The sequence below is a fragment of the Phoca vitulina genome, unplaced genomic scaffold, assembly GCF_004348235.1.
Source record: "Phoca vitulina isolate PV1807 unplaced genomic scaffold, GSC_HSeal_1.0 scaffold19, whole genome shotgun sequence".
Lineage (NCBI taxonomy): Eukaryota > Metazoa > Chordata > Mammalia > Carnivora > Phocidae > Phoca > Phoca vitulina.
Window position 1 is genome coordinate 25,146,363 of NW_022589722.1, and position 17,974 is coordinate 25,164,336.

General features: G+C 43.6%; 2 protein-coding genes across 2 annotated transcripts in view; both read right to left on the minus strand.

Moving 5' to 3' along the window:
• The window catches only part of DMC1 (DNA meiotic recombinase 1), a 46,433-nt gene extending 42,605 nt beyond the window's left edge, over window positions 1-3,828 (minus strand). The window contains exon 1 of the mRNA XM_032416660.1: window positions 3,508-3,828. The gene's annotated coding sequence lies outside the window, so the exon portion shown is untranslated. The remainder of the gene's footprint in view (window positions 1-3,507) is intronic.
• Window positions 3,829-6,971: 3,143 nt separating this feature from the next.
• FAM227A (family with sequence similarity 227 member A) overlaps window positions 6,972-17,974 on the minus strand; it is a 66,624-nt gene continuing 55,621 nt past the window's right edge. The window contains exons 15-16 of the mRNA XM_032416493.1: window positions 9,367-9,507; window positions 6,972-7,223 (exon numbers count right to left, since the gene is read on the minus strand). Coding sequence (XP_032272384.1) covers window positions 7,145-7,223; window positions 9,367-9,507 — 220 coding nt within the window. The 3' untranslated portion in view covers window positions 6,972-7,144. The remainder of the gene's footprint in view (window positions 7,224-9,366; window positions 9,508-17,974) is intronic.

The following is a 17,974-nucleotide window of genomic DNA, read 5'->3' on the forward strand; positions in this document are numbered from 1 at the left end:
TTAAAAACATAACCATAATGCCATTAGCACACTTAAAAATTAATAACTTTTAAAATCAAATATACAGGCAGCATTCAAATATTCAATTGTCTCATCAATGCCATCTATTTTTTTTTTTTTTAAGATTTTATTTATTTGACACAGAGAGCGCACACAAGCAGGAGGAGTGGGAGAGGGAGAAGCAGGCTCCCCATTGAGCAGGGAGCCCGACGTGGGGCTCTATCCCAGGACCCTGGGATCATGACCTGAGCCAAAGGCAGACGCTTAACCGACTGAGCCACCCAGGCGCCCCAATGCCATCTATTTTTTTAGTTTGTTTCAACTGGGATCAAAAAATGTCTACATGTAGCAACTGGTTGATGCTTTTTGACCCTCTTTTGAAAAATCTATAGATTTCCTTCTTTTTCCCTTGTGACTTATTTGTTTAAAAAAAATGGAGTCATTTTTTAAAAGATTTTATTTATTTGTTTGAGAGAGAGAGGGAAAATACCGGGGAGGGGGGAGAACAGAGGGAGAAGCAGACTCCCCGCTGAGCAGGGAGCCTGACTCCACTCAGGGCTCATCCCAGGACTCTGGGATCATGACCTGAGCCAAAGGCAGATGCTTAATTGACTGAGCCATGCAGGCGCCCCAAAAATGGAGTCATTTTTCAAAATGGAGTTTTCCAGAGCCTGGATTTTGCTGACTCCATCCTGGTGTGATATGCTCTCTATCCTCTATATTTCCTATTACTGTAGCTGGATGTAGAGTCTAGATCAGATCCGAGTTTGGTTATTAGGTAACGATTATTTTATAGGTGGTCTACCATTAGGAGGCATTTAATGACTTTTTATCTTTTGGGGATGTTAGCAGCTGCTACTGATCAACCTAGATTAGTTCATTAGGGGTCACAAAATAGTAATATTTTAATTCTATTGTTCCTTTTTAATTTATTAAGTGGAATACTTCTAAAAGAGAAACTGGGCGCCTGGGTGGCTCAGATGGTTAAGCGTCTGCCTTCGGCTCAGGTCATGATCTCAGGGTCCTGGGATCGAGTCCCGCATCGGGCTCCCTGCTCCTTGGGAGCCTGCTTCTCCCTCTGCTTCTCTCTCTCTGTCTCTAATGAATAAATAAATAAAATCTTTAAAAATAAATAAATAAATAAATAAATAAAATAAAAGAGAAACTTCCCCTCATCTGCTGTTTACCTGGTAATAAGGTTTGTATGGAAATGGCATGATAAATGCTGATTTTTCCCTTTATTTACCAGGTTTCATAATAATGAATTGGTTCCCTAGTATCTTTCAATGGTGATGAGTTAATCTTTTTAAAGCAATAATATGGGCAACCCTCTAGGGTCCCCTCCCTCTTCGGGAGCCTTGTACTATCACTTTACCATCGCTCAATGAACCTTGCTTTGCTGCCCACCAAATAAATAAATAAATAAACAAACAAACAAACAAATAAAGCGATAATATGAATGTATAAGTGAAAATGTATTTGATGTGCTTCAATCCATGGCAATTATTATTACAATGTTTAAATTGTCCCAACCTTTTTTTTTTTTTTTAAAGTAAGCTCCACGCCCAATGTGGGGCTTGAACTCATGACCCTGAGATCAAGAGTCGCATACTCTACTGCCTGAGCCAGCCAGGTACCCCTAAATTATCCCATCTTTAGCCAATGAGATCCCAAGTTGGCTCCTGACTTTTTCTGGCCGGACTCTATCTCTAGTAGCTTTTTTGTTGTCTAGTGTAGCAAGAGCCTGTGTGTTCATCTCATGACTTCCCTGCCCTAGACCAGTAACCAGACATTTCTTCAAGGATCCCTGAATCCTTTTAGTGCAAATAGTATTTCAAGACACAGTCTGGGGCATTGCTACTGCAGTCTTTATTTCTAGGTCATTTCAATGGATGGACTTAGGAAATAGGTTTTTTGTTTCTGTTTTAAATAGCTTGAGGTGTAAGTAACATACAAGAGAGTGCACGTACTTAAATGTGTCTACACCTGAGAACCTTTCATCACAATGAAGAGAGTGAACATATCCATCACCCCAAAAGTTTCTTCAGGCTTTTTTGTAACCCCTTCCATTCTCTCCTCCCCTCCCCTCTCTTGACATCCCTCCTCTCGGTTACTCAGGCAACTGGTTTTTTTTTAAACATAATACACATCCTTAATTCATCATCAGTTCAAAATCAGGACAGTAGGATTTTAACTTCATCTCTTCTAGTTTAATGTCTGAATTTCCTTTCTCCAATGGTGAGGATGCTGGTTCTCAGCAACACGGGGAATGACAGAATTGGAGTATTACACAATTATTTATTTGTTTTATCCATTATAGTAAATGCTTCTTAAATATTAGTTCCCTGCAGTGCTCTACCCCCTTCCCCTTATAAAGGGCAAAGTATTCTTCACCATAATTTTCCCTTCTAATATTTACAAAGCACAGAGATAGGTCTTTTCATCTTGAACTCCTGAGAGGCCTACGGTTAGGAGTCCTCAGTAATTTCTGGAAGGGGTCTGTGCAGAGATCCTGGCCCCAAGCTGTGCAAAGGATTTTCCTGAAAGACAGCAATGCAGTTTGCCCTGGGTCCAGAAAACCAGGAGACCTTCTTCTGGGTGGGGGCTAGTAGAAACAGATAGGTTGACAGGCCATTACATCCACTATGGTAACTGCCACCATGATGGAGGGGCATGAAAGGCTGTGGGAGCGTATAGGAGGGGTCCATGTGCCAACTTTGCTGGTGGTGTATCAGGGAAGGCTTCCTGACGGACAGGATGTCTATGTGGGGTCCTGAAGGAGCAGCAGGAATGAGTGATGTTGGGATTTTTAGGTACAGAAGCAGCAACAGGCGAAAGGCCCAGAAATAGGAGAGAGTATGGCTCCTTAGAGAAAATGTAAATAAAGAGCTAACTGTAATTTGAATAGTGGGAAGGGAAGGCGTGAGAAAGCCCTGGTTATCTCATATGGCGCCTTGCACATGGCAAGTGCTCCGTACGTCCTGGTTTCAGGAGGAGTATATTTATTAACAGCAATGACAACAACAATAGCTGGTAGCAATGACCAAGTGAAATACCCTGTGCCAGGAACTTCACATAAATTACCTCATTTAATGATCACAACACTACTGCTAGGCAGGCATTCCCTTTCTGCATTCAAGAAAACAAGTTCAGAAAAAGTTCAGCTACTAGGCCTAAAGTCATACATCTATTTTGAGGAAGGGTAGAGGCTCAAGCCCTGAATTTTCTGGGGCCAAAGCTTGAACTTCTTCCTTATCACCCTTCCCCCACCCCTTTCCCGGGACTATTCAAGTGAATATACATATCTGTGGGAGACACTGGAGATCCCAAGAATGCACTTATTTTCTTCTTGGTTCAGGCAAATAGCCATCTGCTTACTTTCTTCCCACTTGGCATTGCCAGGCAGACTGCTCTAACACAGACCAGGTCACTCCCTAGTGCCCTGAGGTCCGAGGGATAAAAGCCACCCCCATCAGCCCAGCTTCTTCCACATACTGGCCCCCATACCTCTGAGTCTCAGGGAAGCCGCTTTCCATTTGGTTTTTCTTGGATTCCACACAGATTTCTAGCAAAGCATTAATGTATTTATTGGCGTCTACATCCTTTCCCCTCTTCCAGACTGTGTGCGCCTTGAGGCCAGGGACTGCGGCTTTGTTCATCTCTGTATCCTCAGGGACTGCTGCAGGCATGGTAGAAAATAGACATCTAGAAGCCTTGCTCAACCCCTCCAAGCCCCAGTGTCCTCCCAGGAGAAATGGAGGTGACAATACTCACCTTGTGGGGAGCCACTAGGAGGGTGAACCAAGATAATGTCTAAGCAGGACTTACCAGAGTACTCAGCACATCTGAAGTACTCAATAAACGTCTCAGAAGTACTCAATAAACGTCTCCTATGATTACGATTACCGTGTTATATAATAATATGAAATCTTCCATAATATTACTACTAATAAGCCTATTTAAGGAAGAGGACAGAGCAATGAATACTTACTTATTAAAGTGAAATTAATTAGTTGTTTTCTTCTTCCATTCTGAAATATTAGAATGTCAGAAACAATAGTATTTATAAGCCCCTCTTAACCTGAGAGATTCCATAGCCCAAACCAGTGGGGTGAAAACCATGCCGCTATATTCCAGTTTCAGTGGCTGTTTCTCTAATCAAAGGAAAAAATAAATTGATAAAACTTTTCTTCGTATTAAGTTTACTTCTTAACACTTCCCTTAAAAGTAGGCTGTAGGGCAGGCCCTAGAGTCTGGCTGCTGGTTTCAAATCCTGGCTTTTCTGTCTGCCGAAGGCGAGAGCTTGGCAGTAGTCACTAAACCTCTCTGAGCCTCAGCTGCCTCAGTTATAAAATGAGGACAACACCCCATATCTTACAGGAGTGCTGTGGGGATTAAGGCATACAAAGACCACGCTTAGAACAGAGTAAGGACCTGGCCAGCACGACTCTGTTGGGTGCCCTTGCTTAAAGTGATAAAACGAATGAATAAGTAAAAGTTCTAATGAAGAAAAAAAATTAATCTGTAAAAAGTTGTAATTTCTTAACATATTATATGTTACTTTAAGATACCAAAGTTTGCAGATATACTGAAGATCCATATTTTATGCTACTCAATAGTCCTTTATTTGGGTGCCAGAATTTAAAGCGGTGATATTTTTATGGGCTTCTGCAAAGAGCACCACGACTTCTGGATGTCTTGTCCCCAACACATGGGAGAATCAGGGCTCTGAGCTCAGGAAAACGCCTTGCCAGCCTCTTCCTCCACCCCAGAGCAGTAATCCTGTAAAACAATGGCTAGATGGTTTCTCCAAATTGGGTCTGCCCCAAACCTCCCAGTTCAGACTGGTCCAATGTACAGTTGACCTATAAGGAACCTGGGCCTCGACTCAAGCGAGCCTCAGCTGCCTCCTTTTAAAAACAGGAAAAATAAAATTTACCTAGACTTGAATGGAACAATGGAATATTCCTAGCCTAGGGCCAAGACGACTTCCCTCAATTCCCCTTCCAGCATTTGTAATAGGAGGAACAGGCCTGCTCTTCTTCAGGCTCTGAAAAGTCTGGGGTCGCCAGTCCTTAGTGATTTCTGAAAGAAGTGTCTGGGGAGACATTTTTGGATCCTGGCTGTGCCCTCTCTTAATGTGAAACTCATAGGGACGCCTGGGTGGCTCAGTCGGTTAATTGTCTGCCTTTGGCTCAGGTCATGATCCCGGGTTCCTGGGATGGAGTCCCACATCGGGCTCCCTGCTCAGCAGGGAGTCTGCTTCTCCCTCTGCCCCTCCCCCTGTTTGTGCTCTCTCTCTCTCCCTCTCAAATAAATAAATAAAATCTTTTTAAAAAATGTGAAACTCTTGGAGCTTGGAGGCTCTTCCCTGCAGGTAAGAATTTGTGTGTTTTCTGGAGCTTCACCATTTCGGTGCCCGGTGGTGGCTATGTAGGGTAAGGACTGCCCTAAGAGGTAAGAACTCAGCTGGCCCAGGGCCCAGAAAACCCGGGAGTCCTTCTGGGCTGGCCTGGGCTAGGCCAGTGGTCTCAAACAGGCATGCTCAAAGATGTCCTGGATGAAGGAATGTAAGAAGCTTTATGAAACTGATACAGTGACTATTAATAACTACCAGGTTCTATGCCAGGCTCTTTATATGGGTTAGCTCTTCACACATAACAACCATCCACATTTCTTAGGGAAAAGGAAACAGGCTCAGAGAATGAAGGTACTTGACCCAGGGTCACAGAAGGAGCAGAACAAAAATTCAAAACCCCAGATCTTTTTAGAATAAAAGTCTACTGTACTTTCAGAGTCTGCATCAGGACTTTTAAAATCCAAATACTTTTAAAATCCACAACTCCCCAAGACTTAGAAAATAAAGTGCTTCATGGATATCCCTTCCTGATTTGTTCAGGGATCTTCTCTGTGTTCACCTCTCCTGGAACCCCCTCACACAGTTTCTTGATCCCCGCCATGTTAATTCCTGCCTCTAAGCCTTTGCCTTTGCTGCTCCATCCGCCAAGAATGCCAGTCTCTTGCCTCATCCTCCTCCTTTGGCCTGGCAAACACCTTCTTATCTTTTCCAGATTCAGGTCAAGGAACACCACTTCTGTAAAGTGTTTCTGGGGGCGCTGGCTGGCTCAGTCAGAAGAGCGTACAACTCTTGAGCTCGGGGGTTGTGAGTTTGAGCCCCATGTTGGGTGTAGAGATTACTAAAAAAAATCTTTAAAAAAAAATGTTTCTGCATGGCTCCTGGGGTCCCCTCTGTCTAAAAGCACCTCCAGAGCTTAGAGTGTTTATTTGTTGATACATTTGCCTTCTCTCTACCAGACTATGAGCTCCTTGAAAATAAGGACTGTGTGTTAACTACGTTATTTTACCCAGTGTCTATTGCAGGGAACTTCTGAAACCTCTTCTTTTCTTCTTATTTTATCTTATTTTATTTATTTATTTAGAGAGAGCAGGGGGAGGGGCAGAGGAAGAGGGAGAGAGGGAATCTCAAGCAGACTCCGCACTGAGCGCAGAGTCCAACACGTGGCTCCATCTCACAACCCTAAGATCATGACCTGAGCTGAAATCAAGAGTTGGACGCTTAACTGACTGAGCTGCCCAGGCGCCCCTGAAACCTCTTCTAACCTGGGCTTGCTGTGTAAAATGCAGTGGGTATTCTGCATGGAGCACTGGGTGTTATGCACAAACAATGAATCATGGAACACTACATCAAAAACTAATGATGTAATGTATGGTGATGAACATAACAATAAAAGTAAAAAAAAATGCAGTGGGTAATGTCTACCTCATATGGCTGTTATAAAGGTCAAAATGAGGTGATGTTTCTCATGCGTTCAGCTTACTTGTTTAGTTAACAACTAAAGCCATTATTATATTATCCTTTAATATTGTTAGTTTTAACATTTTAAATAAAATAATGGGTAAAAGAGTAAATCCGTGAATAAATGTAGTGACCCAAACAAAAACCCCCACTCCTGCTTTTTGCTCAGCCTAGGAAAAACTATAATGGAATATTTCCCCTATCCTGGGAATAGCTATTTCTGTTTCTCAGTCTTTGGTCACAGTTTCCTTTTTCTCCTGTTGTTTTACCCTACCTGGTAGAAATATCAGGGCTCCTGCCAGAGCTTCCCAGTCCCAGGGGAGAGAATTAGTCAAGGTCTGAGAGTGACAAGAGAGAGCAGTCCAACTTCATTCTTGCTTCTCTTTCCCTCTCCTCCTTTTCCTTCCTGTGGGGGAAATAAAAAACACTTAACAAAAATTGGCTCAAAAATTCAGGGTGATTTCTTCAAAGGTGTCACTGGAATCTTGATAGATATTGAAAGGAAAAGTTTACAAAGGAACCAATAACGGCAACAGCAAATAACCAGAACAGAATGCTGAACACACTGCACGATCCCCTCATCTGTCTTCTAAGTACTGTTGAATGCCAGGCACTGGACTTGGCCCCGGGAAAAGAAGATCACCCAGGGCAAGATTCCTTGAGGCCAAATCTTCAATCTAGGGAGATGGACAAGCACGTCTATGATTGAGTAGGCTAAGATCTGTGGAGCACGATCAGGAAAGCACAGGGCACATAATGGGTTCCCTGAGTAAGCAAGTCAGGGGAGACTTCCAGGAGGTGATGCCTGAGCTGGGTTTTAAAGGTCAGCAAGGAGTTAGTAAGATTAAGAGGTATTTGGAAGACAGTCAAGTCTGAGGGAACAACAATAATATTGGTAAATTAAACTGCGTTGGCTTAGATTTCTGAGAATCTAAGGTGGATGTCAGAAAGATTGTTTCTGATAGATCAGTTGAGTCACCACTGATCCTGTAAGATTCCATGGCTCAAACAGGTGGGTCTTAAGCTAAACTGCGATTATAAAAAAATTGTGGTCTTCTCGATCAAAGGAAAATTAAAATTGGAAGACTTAAGATTGGAAGGTTTCCTTGGGTAAATTTCTCAACTCATTAAGCTTTTCTTCTTCTCTAAAATGGAGACTGTAACACCATCTATCTGTGATGAGATGGTTAGTTACCAACCCACCATCTGCTCTCCCTTTTTCTTTAGCAATGGAGCCAGTTTTTGGTTAAGATGGCAATGTGCCCAGAGTTTTTTTTAATTACATTTCCCAGCCTCCTTTGAAACTAACATCACCATGTGCCTAATATCCGACCCTTGAAATAAAGTGGCAATATGAAATGGTATTTCCAGGGAGGTTATTAAAAAGGGAGAGGGTAACAGGGATTGACTACAACTGAGCATAAGGGATCTTTCTGGGGTGATGAAAAAGTTCTAAAACTGGATTGCAGCAATTGTTGCCAAACTCTGTAAATTTGCTAAAATTAATTGAATTGTATACTTAAAATGAACAAATTTTATGGTAAATTACACCTCAATAATGTTATAAAGTAATAATAATTATTATAAAACATCATTTAAAATGGGTTTTTTGGGTTTTTTTTAAAGGAATGTGTTTATTTATTTTTTTTAAAGATTTTATTTATTGGAGCACCTGGGTGGCTCGTCATTAAGCGTCTGCCTTCGGCTCAAGTCATGATCCCAGGGTCCTGGGATTGAGCCTCGCATCGGGCTCCCTGCTCCGCGGGAAGCCTGCTTCTCCCTCTCCCACTCCCCCTGCTTGTGTTCCCTCTCTCGCTGTGTCTCTCTGTTAAATAAATAAATAAAATCTTTAAAAAAAAAAAAAGATTTTATTTATTTATTTGACACAGAGAGAGCATGAGCAGCAGGGAGGAACAAGGGGAGAGGGAGAAGCAGGCTCCCCGCTGAGCAGGGAGCCCAATATGGGGCTTGATCCCAGGATCCTGGGATTCTGACCTGAGCCGAAGGCAGACACTTAACTGATTGAGCCACCCAGGCTCCCCAATAAATATAATCTTTAAAAAAAAAAAAAAAAAAAAAGAGGGTGGCTGGGTGATGGACATTGGGGAGGTATGTGTTGTGGTGAGTGCTGGGTGTTGTATAAGACTGACGATAACAGAGTGCATCGGGCTCCCTGTTCAGCGGGAAGTCTGCTTCTCCCTCTCCCACTCCCCCTGCTTGTGTTCCCACTCTTGCTGTCTCTCTGTCAAATAAATAAAAATCTTAAAAAAAAAAAGGCTGATGAATCACAGACCTGTGCCCCTAAAACAAATAATACATTGTATGTTAATAAAATATAAATTAAGAATTCTGACAGGGGCGCCTGGGTGGCTCAGTCAGTTAAGCATCTGACTCTTGATCTCAGCTCAGGTCTTGATCCCAGGGTTGTGAGTTCAAGCCCCAGGTTGTGCTCCACACCCAGTGTGGAGCCTACCTAAAAAAAAAAAAAAAAAAAGAAATTCTGACAGTGTTCATATTTCCAGTTTTCCATGGTCTTTGTCAGAACAAACCTGAAAAGAAACGCAGTCTCCCTCTCAAGACTTCCTCCAGATTTCTTGTCAGGGAATTCCTCAATGAAGGTTGAAGGTGGGATGAACATGTGGTTTGCCTTCTTTTTATCTAATGCTCTTTGATCGATATTCTTCACCTCTCTGTGGAGAAATCACAAAGGCACGTATGGAAAAATACTGAAAACTCAGCATGATCTTTTCACTCCTATTTTCATATGTAAAGAGAGACAAATATTTACAAAGTTATTCATTCAAGAGCAACTGACTGAAGTAGAGAGCTGACTACACAGCAGCTACTCAGTCCGGAGCCCCTGCTGTGTGCTAGGGGGCATATCAGTCCTTGGAGACACAGAGAGGAATAAGATGTGGTCCCCGAATTCAAGGAACATGTACTCAGATTAGGAGGACAGGAGAAGGGCGCCTGGGTGGCTCAGTTGGTTAAGCAACTGCCTTCGGCTCAGGTCATGATCCTGGAGTCCCTGGATCGAGTCCCGCATCGGGCTCCCTGCTCGGCAGGGAGTCTGCTTCTCCCTCTGACCCTCCCCCCTCTCATTTGCTGTCTCTCTCATTCTCTCTCTCTCAAATAAATAAATAAAATCTTTTAAAAAAAAAAAAAAAAAGGAGGACAGGAGAAGAAATCAACAATCTGAAAGAGGGGCCCCTGGGCGGCTCAGTCAGTTCAGCGTCTGCCTTCAGCTCAGGTCACAATCCCAGGGTCCTGGGATCGAGTCCCGCATCGGGCTCCCTGCTCAGCAGGGCAGTCCGCTTCTCCCTCTGCCTGCCACTCCCTCTGCTTGTGTGATCGCTCTCTGACAAATCAGTCAATCAATCAATCTTAAAAGCAAACAAACAAAAAAACAATCTGAAAAAAAGCTGAATTTTGAAGGCAAGCTGAATTCAAGTTGGGGATCTGCCGCTTACTGTCTGACTTTGGGCAAATTACTTAACCTCTCCCTGCCAGTGTATCACCACCAACTTGGTAATAATAGAACCTAGGGTTGCAGTGAGGATTCATTGAGTTACCACAGGTCAGGTGCTTAGCGCAGTGTCTGGTACACAATAAATAAAGGAAGCGCTCTAGAAATGTCAGCAGCTGCTGTTGTTCTTATAGAAGACAGTTTTCAGCGGAGTGTGCTCAGGTAAGCATGGGGTACACAATGGGAATGCCGAACTGGGTGATATACCAGCGGACTTTTGAAATGTAAGTAGACATTTACTTGATGAAGAAGCAGGTTACGGACACTCAAGGTAGACAAAATAGCAATAAAAATGTATTTGTGTGAATTAAGATTCTGTCATATACTTCTCTGCTGATGGAGGAGAGATGCAGAAAGACCGGTATTAAAAGACCAGCATTGGGGTGCCTGGGTGGCTCAGTCGTTAAGCGTCCGCCTTCGGCTCAGGTCATGATCCCAGGATCCTGGGATCCAGCCCCGCGTCGGGCTCCCTGCTCAGCGGGAAGCCTGCTTCTCCCTCTCCCACTCCCCCTGCTTGTGTTCCCTCTCTCGCTGTGTCTCTCTGTCAAATAAATAAATAAAATCTTTAAAAAAAAAAACAAAAAACCAGCATTGAACTGAGGAAGGGAAGCTGAAGGGACTCCATTTTATTTTATTATTTTATTTTATATATTTATTTTATTTTGTTTTGCTTTTTTTATTTTTATTTTTATTTTTATTTTTTTTTTTTTTAAATATTTTATTTATTTATTTGACAGAGAGAGACACAGCGAGAGAGGGAATACAAGCAGGGGGAATGGGAGAGGGAGAAGCAGGCTTCCCACGGAGCAGGGAGCCCGATGCGGGGCTCGATCCCAGGACCCTGGGATCATGACCTGAGCCGAAGGCAGACGCTTAACGACTGAGCCACCCAGGCGCCCCTTGTTTTGCTTTTTTTAAAGATTTTATTTATTTATTTGACAGAGAGAGAGAGGGAGAGAGAGCACAAGCAGGGGGAGCAGCAGAGGGCGAAGCAGGCTCCCCGCTGAGCAGGGAGCCCAATATGGGACTCAATCCCACGACCCTGGGATCATGACCTGGACCGAAGGCAGATGCTTAACCAACTGAGCCACCCAGGTGTCCCTATATATTTCTTTTAAAGATTTTGTTTATTTATTTATTTATTTGAGAGAGTGTGAGCACATGTGCAAGTGGGGGGAAGAGTTGAGAGAGAGACAAGCAGACTCCATGCTGAGCATGGAGTGTAATGCAGGACTCGATCCCACGACCCCAAAATCACGACCTGACAGACAGACAACCGACTGAGCCACCCAGGCGGCCCTGAAGGGACACCATTTTAGAAAGGCTCCATCTCTGCTATTTTTCTGCTAGGCCCCATTTCAGAATAAGTCAAAGAAGCTATGTTCCCACTTTGAGGGGGAAGCAAGATAGTTAATCATTCTCTGAATTTTGTCCTAGGCCCCAAACACCTAATAATGTCTAAGAAGAGCCAGATCCCAAACATGTTCCGAGCTGACACTGGCAGCAATACCTCTACCTTCGGGAATTTACGGAATAACACCCGTTGTTCACCCAACACGTACCTCTGATTGGGCCCTACCCTGGACTCCTGAGGGAACAAATACCCTAGGCCCCTTTCCAACAGAAACCCCTAACCTCAGGCAATGACAAGACTCCTTCTCCTTTCCTTTCCAAGTCTCCCAGACATTCTGTCTGCTATTCTCTACCTGTCATTTATACTCTTCAATAAACTCTGTTTTCACTTTCTCTCTTGCATTTGATTTCTTTTTCTTTTTTTTTTAAAGATTTTTTTTTTTTTAAAGATTTTATTTATTTATTTGACAGAGAGAGACACAGTGAGAGAGGGAACACAAACAGGGGGAGTGGGAGAGGGAGAAGCAGGCCTCCCGCTGAGCAGGGAGCCCGATGCGGGGCTCGATCCCAGGACCCTGGGACCATGACCTGAGCCGAAGGCAGACGCCCAACAACTGAGCCACCCAGGCGCCCCTTGCATTTGATTTCTATCCTACGTAAAGCCAAGGACCCTCTTGGCTGGTCCTGGGGGAGCCTCCTCTGGATCCTCAGACTCAACCAGGCTGTATCAAAACCCATGGTTATTCCAACAATGGGCAACTTCTCCCAAGTCAAAGGAAGAAATTCTGTTGACACAATGTTCTTACTTTGGGATCTTCTGCCACAACTTTTTCTTAACTCTGGGGAGCCTGCTTCTGCTTGCAACAAAGAGGGAAAGAACAGCAGCAGATTGCATTTGTCCTTGTTATGATCACATTTTCTTTTCTTTTTTTTAAGATTTTATTTATTTATTTGAGAGAGAGGAAGAGTGAGCAAGAGAGAACACAAGCAGGGGGAGGGGCAGAGGCAGAGGGAGAAGGAGGCTCCCCGCTGAGCAGGGAGCCCAATGCAGGACTCGATCCCAGGACCCCAGGATCATGACCTGAGCCAAAGGTAGACATTCAACGAACTGAGACACCCAGGCACTCCAGACATGACTCTTAAAAAATGAGGTAACTACAAAACCATTATAATATCTATAAAGAAAAGGAATACACCAATATAAGGAGTTCCTTAATATGTTCCTTTGGAACATAGATACCAAAGAGTTCATAGACTCTAAATGTGCAGCTCAAGCAGTTTTTGTGGACTGAGCACACCCATGTAACCAGCACCCAGATCAAGAAACGGAACATTGCCCGCTCCCCAGAAGCCCCCTCATCCGTACCCTACTCAAACCCTACTCCCCTGAGGGTAGCCCTAATTTTGCTCCTTCTGCTTCCTAGTAGTCTCATTCACCCATGGGGAGCCACAGCTTCCCCCTAGTGTCCCAGGCTCTGGTATCTAATGTCTAACAGCACAGATGTGGGTTTGTTTTTTTTTTAGATTATTTATTTTAGAGAGAGAGGGACAGTGAGAGGGCAGGGGGTCGGGGGAGGGGCAGTGGAGAGGGGGAGAGAGAGAATCTCAAGCAGACTTCCCACCGAGCTTGGAGCCCAACGATGCAGGGCCCCATCCCAGGCCCCTGAGATCATGCCCTGAGCCAAAATCAAGAGTTAGATGCTTTACCCACTGAGCTACCCAGGTGCCCCTATCAGCACAGATGTGTTTCAAGGACACCATTTTCTTTCGTAGACAAAATTTTGAGAATCACTTTGTTAACAGAAGGCATCCTGAGCTTCTTGATAATGCCTTATCCAACAAAAAGTGGATATATTTAGCAATGAGAATGCTAACACATAATTATAGTTTCTACTGACTTAAAATACCTATACTGTAATTCACCTGATAAGGATGCCTTTATTAAACAAGGATGTCCTTATATATTTCTGAAATATATACATGGTAGACTTAATCTTGAATAAATTTAATATTAGCCCTAAATTATTTTTGCCTTGCTCATGCCATAGCTAGGTATAACTATGGAGGCTAAGTTCTGGCCAATGGAATGAAAAATGGAGGTTTCACTTGTGACTCACAAGAGGTATGCATTTCTTTGGACTTCACCTTCCTTTTTCTTTTCTTTCTTTTTTTTTTTTTTAAGATTTTTATTTATTTGACAGAGAGAGACTCAGCAAGAGAGGGAACACAAGCAGAGGGAAAGGGAGAAGCAGGCTTCCTGCTGAGCAGGGAGCCCGATGTGGGGCTCGATCTCAGGACCCTGAGATCATGACCTGAGCTGAAGGTAGACGCTTAACGACTGAGCCACCCAGGTGCCCCTTCATCTTCCTTTCTATTGGCTGGAATATGGACCTGATGGCTGGAGCTTGACCAGCTATCTTAGATCATGAGGCGGAATCATGGGCGAAGGATTATGGAGAAATAAGACAAAAGAGGCTTGGGTCCCTGACACTGTGACCTGCCATATCTCTTGGACTCCTTTTTAAATAATAAAAATAGATTTGCACCTTGTTTTAGCCACTATTTTGAGTTCTTCTGTCACTCGAAGCTAAACCTAATTCTAAGTGATAGAATTACCTACTATGGGCTTGGTCTTATAAACAGGCTTTATGTGCCTTATTTTACTTGATTGATACAACTCTCCAAAGTAGGAAATACTATCTTCATTTAACCAACAAAGAAATGGAAGCTCAGCAATATATGTGACTGGTCCAATGTCATAGAGCCAGTAAGTAAAAAACCCTAAGCCTCTGCCATTCCAAGGATCCCACCTTCAAGAATTGCTACAACTATTGGGAGAGACAGACATTACAAAACATCTATGTTATAAACAGAACATAATACCTGGTGCATAGAAGTTGCTGAAAATATTTGTTGGAACAATGAGTGAAATATAGAAAAAACAAAGCATAATGAACCACAGTAACAGAGGCAGAAACAAAGAGCCCTAAAGAACAATTCCTGCAAGGGCGCCTGGGTGGCTCAGTCAGTTAAGCATCTACGTTTGGCTCAGGTCATGATCTCAGGGTCCTGGGATCAGGCTCCCCATGTCAGGCTCCCTTCTCAGTGGAGCCCGCTTCTCCCTCTCCCTCTGCCCTTCCCCCTGCTTGTGCTCTCTCTCTCTCCCAAATAAATAAATTAAAAAAAAAAGAAAAAGAACGGTTCCTGGGTCCTCTCCCTTCCCCAGTCCTGACCCTCTCCTCCCTCACCTGCATCTCTCTGACCTCTCCCGCTTCACACAGGCTTGGGTCTTCCACTTTACATTGAAACGGCCCTGTTACTCACCATCCAATCTTGCCTTTTTTAGTTCAGAATTTTGCTCCTTCTGCTTCCTAGTAGTCTCATTCACCCATGGGGAGCCACAGCTTCCCCCCATTGTCCCAGGCTCTGGTATCTGACCTCAGCCCTGTTAAGACCGTTCTCTACCAACTCACCAAACCTGTCTCAGCCCCAGGCTTCTGCATCTGGCACCCCCACTGCTGATCCTTACTTCCCTTAGCCCTTTCTTCCCTCAGCTTCATGGTTGGTGTGCCTTTACATGCAGGCTCTCCTTTCCTTCTGGCCACTCTTTCTCCTTGGCCCCATTTGTCCTCCCCACATATGTGGTGGCCCTCTAAGTTTCTGTCCTTGACCTTGACTTCGGTAAATGGCGATAAATAACTGTGCCTCTTACACACACTATTTTATACCCTGATTTTTTTTTGTTTTGGTCCAGTAATATGTTGTGACCATCCCTCCTTATAAAATAAGAATACTAGATCAACATGGCCATTTTTCTTGGCTGCAGAGCATGCACATACAAGAGCTTATTAAACCAATCACCTTTTTTTTTTAAACATTTTTTAAAAATAGTTTATTTATTTATTTAAGAGAGACAGAATGAGAGAGAGAGAGAGCACAAGATGGGGGAAGGTCAGAGGGAGAAGCAGACTCCCTGTTGAGCAGGGAGCCCGATGCGGGACTCGATCCCGGGACTCCAGGATCATGACCCGAGCCGAAGGCAGTCGCTTAACCAACTGAGTCACCCAGGCGCCCCTCACTTTTTAATGAACATTTAGGCTAAACTGCATTTTTGTGGGGCTTGTTTTTGTGCGTGTGCGTGTGTGTGTGTGTGTATCATCATTTGGAAATAACTCAACTGTATCACTTTGCAAAATAAATCAGTTACCTATGTGTTCGTTGTTTCCTTTCTCTCTCCTATGATGGCAGATGCCAATGGCTGTCTAGCCAACAGCTATTCACCCTTTCTCCCCTGCTAACCGAATCCAGTGCTATTTTGGGTAATGAAGTGCCCAGCCAGTTCTGCTCTGGTCCAGGCACGGAAATCTCATTTCTCTTTACCAGATATTTCCCGAGCTTCTTTTGCAGCCCAGATGTCCATGTAAGAGAGTTACGGGAGCAGGCAGAGAAGACATGAGAGAGATAAGGAGCAAACGAAGAAGGTGAGCTCTTCTCTAGAGAAAAAAGTGCCAGCTAATAAAGGGAGAATGGATGATGGAAGTAGAAAATCACGATTTTGCAACCCCAACTATTATCATTGGTTCAGGCAAAGACCATCAAAGCGATGCTAAAACCGCTGGGCAAAGGTTTGGGGACAGCAGATTCATTCAGTCTCAGAGAATCACACCACTTATTACAGACTAACTACATAAAACAGGGGTCTTACAGTGGAGAGATCTGGCAGAGACCATCTGTCTGACTGACCCGACACTGAGTGTCTCCTGATGCAGTGCAGTGTGCACACACAACATCATCTATGAGGTGTTCTTGGCGAAAGGATCTTCCCTGAAACTTATCAAGCATCTAGTATCACCCCAATGTCCAGTTTACAAGAAATATAGGGTATTTTGAAATAAGTTAAATGATACCCTGAAGAAATAGTCAGAAAAATCCAGAATGTGGCTTGAGCATTTCAAAAAAGTCTATGTCAGGGCGCCTGGGTGGCACAGTTGGTTAAGCGACTGCCTTCGGCTGAGGTCGTGATCCTAGAGTCCCGGGATCGAGTCCCGCATTGGGCTCCCTGGGAAGTCTGCTTCTGCCTCTGACCATCTCCCCTCTCATGCTCTCTCTATCTCATTCTCTCTCTCAAATAAATAAATAAAATCTTAAAAAAAAAAGTCTATGTCATTAAAAAAAAAATTAATAATGTAATCATTGCTTCAGGGCGTAATAACAAAGGTGGGGGCAGGGCACTGTTATCAATGAAAAGACACCAAAGAGATATAACAACAAAATCTAATTCCCAATCCTTGATTGGATCCTGGAGCAGCAAGTAAAACCAAAAAGGATATTTTGGGCACCACTGGGGAAATACGAATTTGACCTAATTACTAGGGAGAGAAAGAAAATATGGCAAAATGTGGATAATTGGTAAATGCAGTGCGGGCATATGGTGTTCACTGCACCATACTTTCAACATTTCTGGAAGGTCTGAAAATTTTGTAAATAAAATAAAAATATTGAAAAAGTCAGAAGGCACAGGAAAATATCCATAATATGCTAAGTGGGGAAACAAAGTCTAAAAACCAGATTGACGATATGACTCTACTACTTTTGTTTAAAGATACACCTCTGTGGGCCCAGGAGTAAAGACTGCAAGGATTTATAGAAAAATGTTGGCGGGGCGCCTGGGTGGCTCAGTCGTTAAGCGTCCGCCTTCGGCTCAGGTCATGGTCCCAGGGTCCTGGGATCGAGTCCCACATCGGGCTCCCTGCTCGGCGGTAAGCCTGCTTCTCCCTCTCCCACTCCCCCTGCTTGTGTTCCTGCTCTGGCTATCTCTCTCTCTGTCAAATAAATAAATAAATAAATAAATCTAAAAAAAAAAAAGAAAGAAAAATGTTGGCAATGTATATACCTCCAGGTGCTTTTCCAGGTTGGTTTGTTTGTCTTCACTGAACATAAATGTTTTTGTAGTTAGAAAAAAATAACTTTAAAAGAAAGATCTGGTCTCTGTTATTGTGGAGTTTACATTCTGACCACAAGAAATGTGCTTAAGGGGCGCCTGGGTGGCTCAGTCGTTAAGCGTCTGCCTTCGGCTCAGGTCATGATCCCAGGGTCCTGGGATCGAGCCCTACATCGGGCTCCCTGCTCTGCGGGAAGCCTGCTTCTCCCTCTCCCACTCCCCCTGCTTGTGTTCCCTCTCTCGCTGTGTCTCTCTCTCTGTCAAATAAATAAATAAAATCTTTAAAAAAAAAAAAAAAAAAAGAAAGAAATGTGCTTAAGATAGTCCCAGGGCCAGG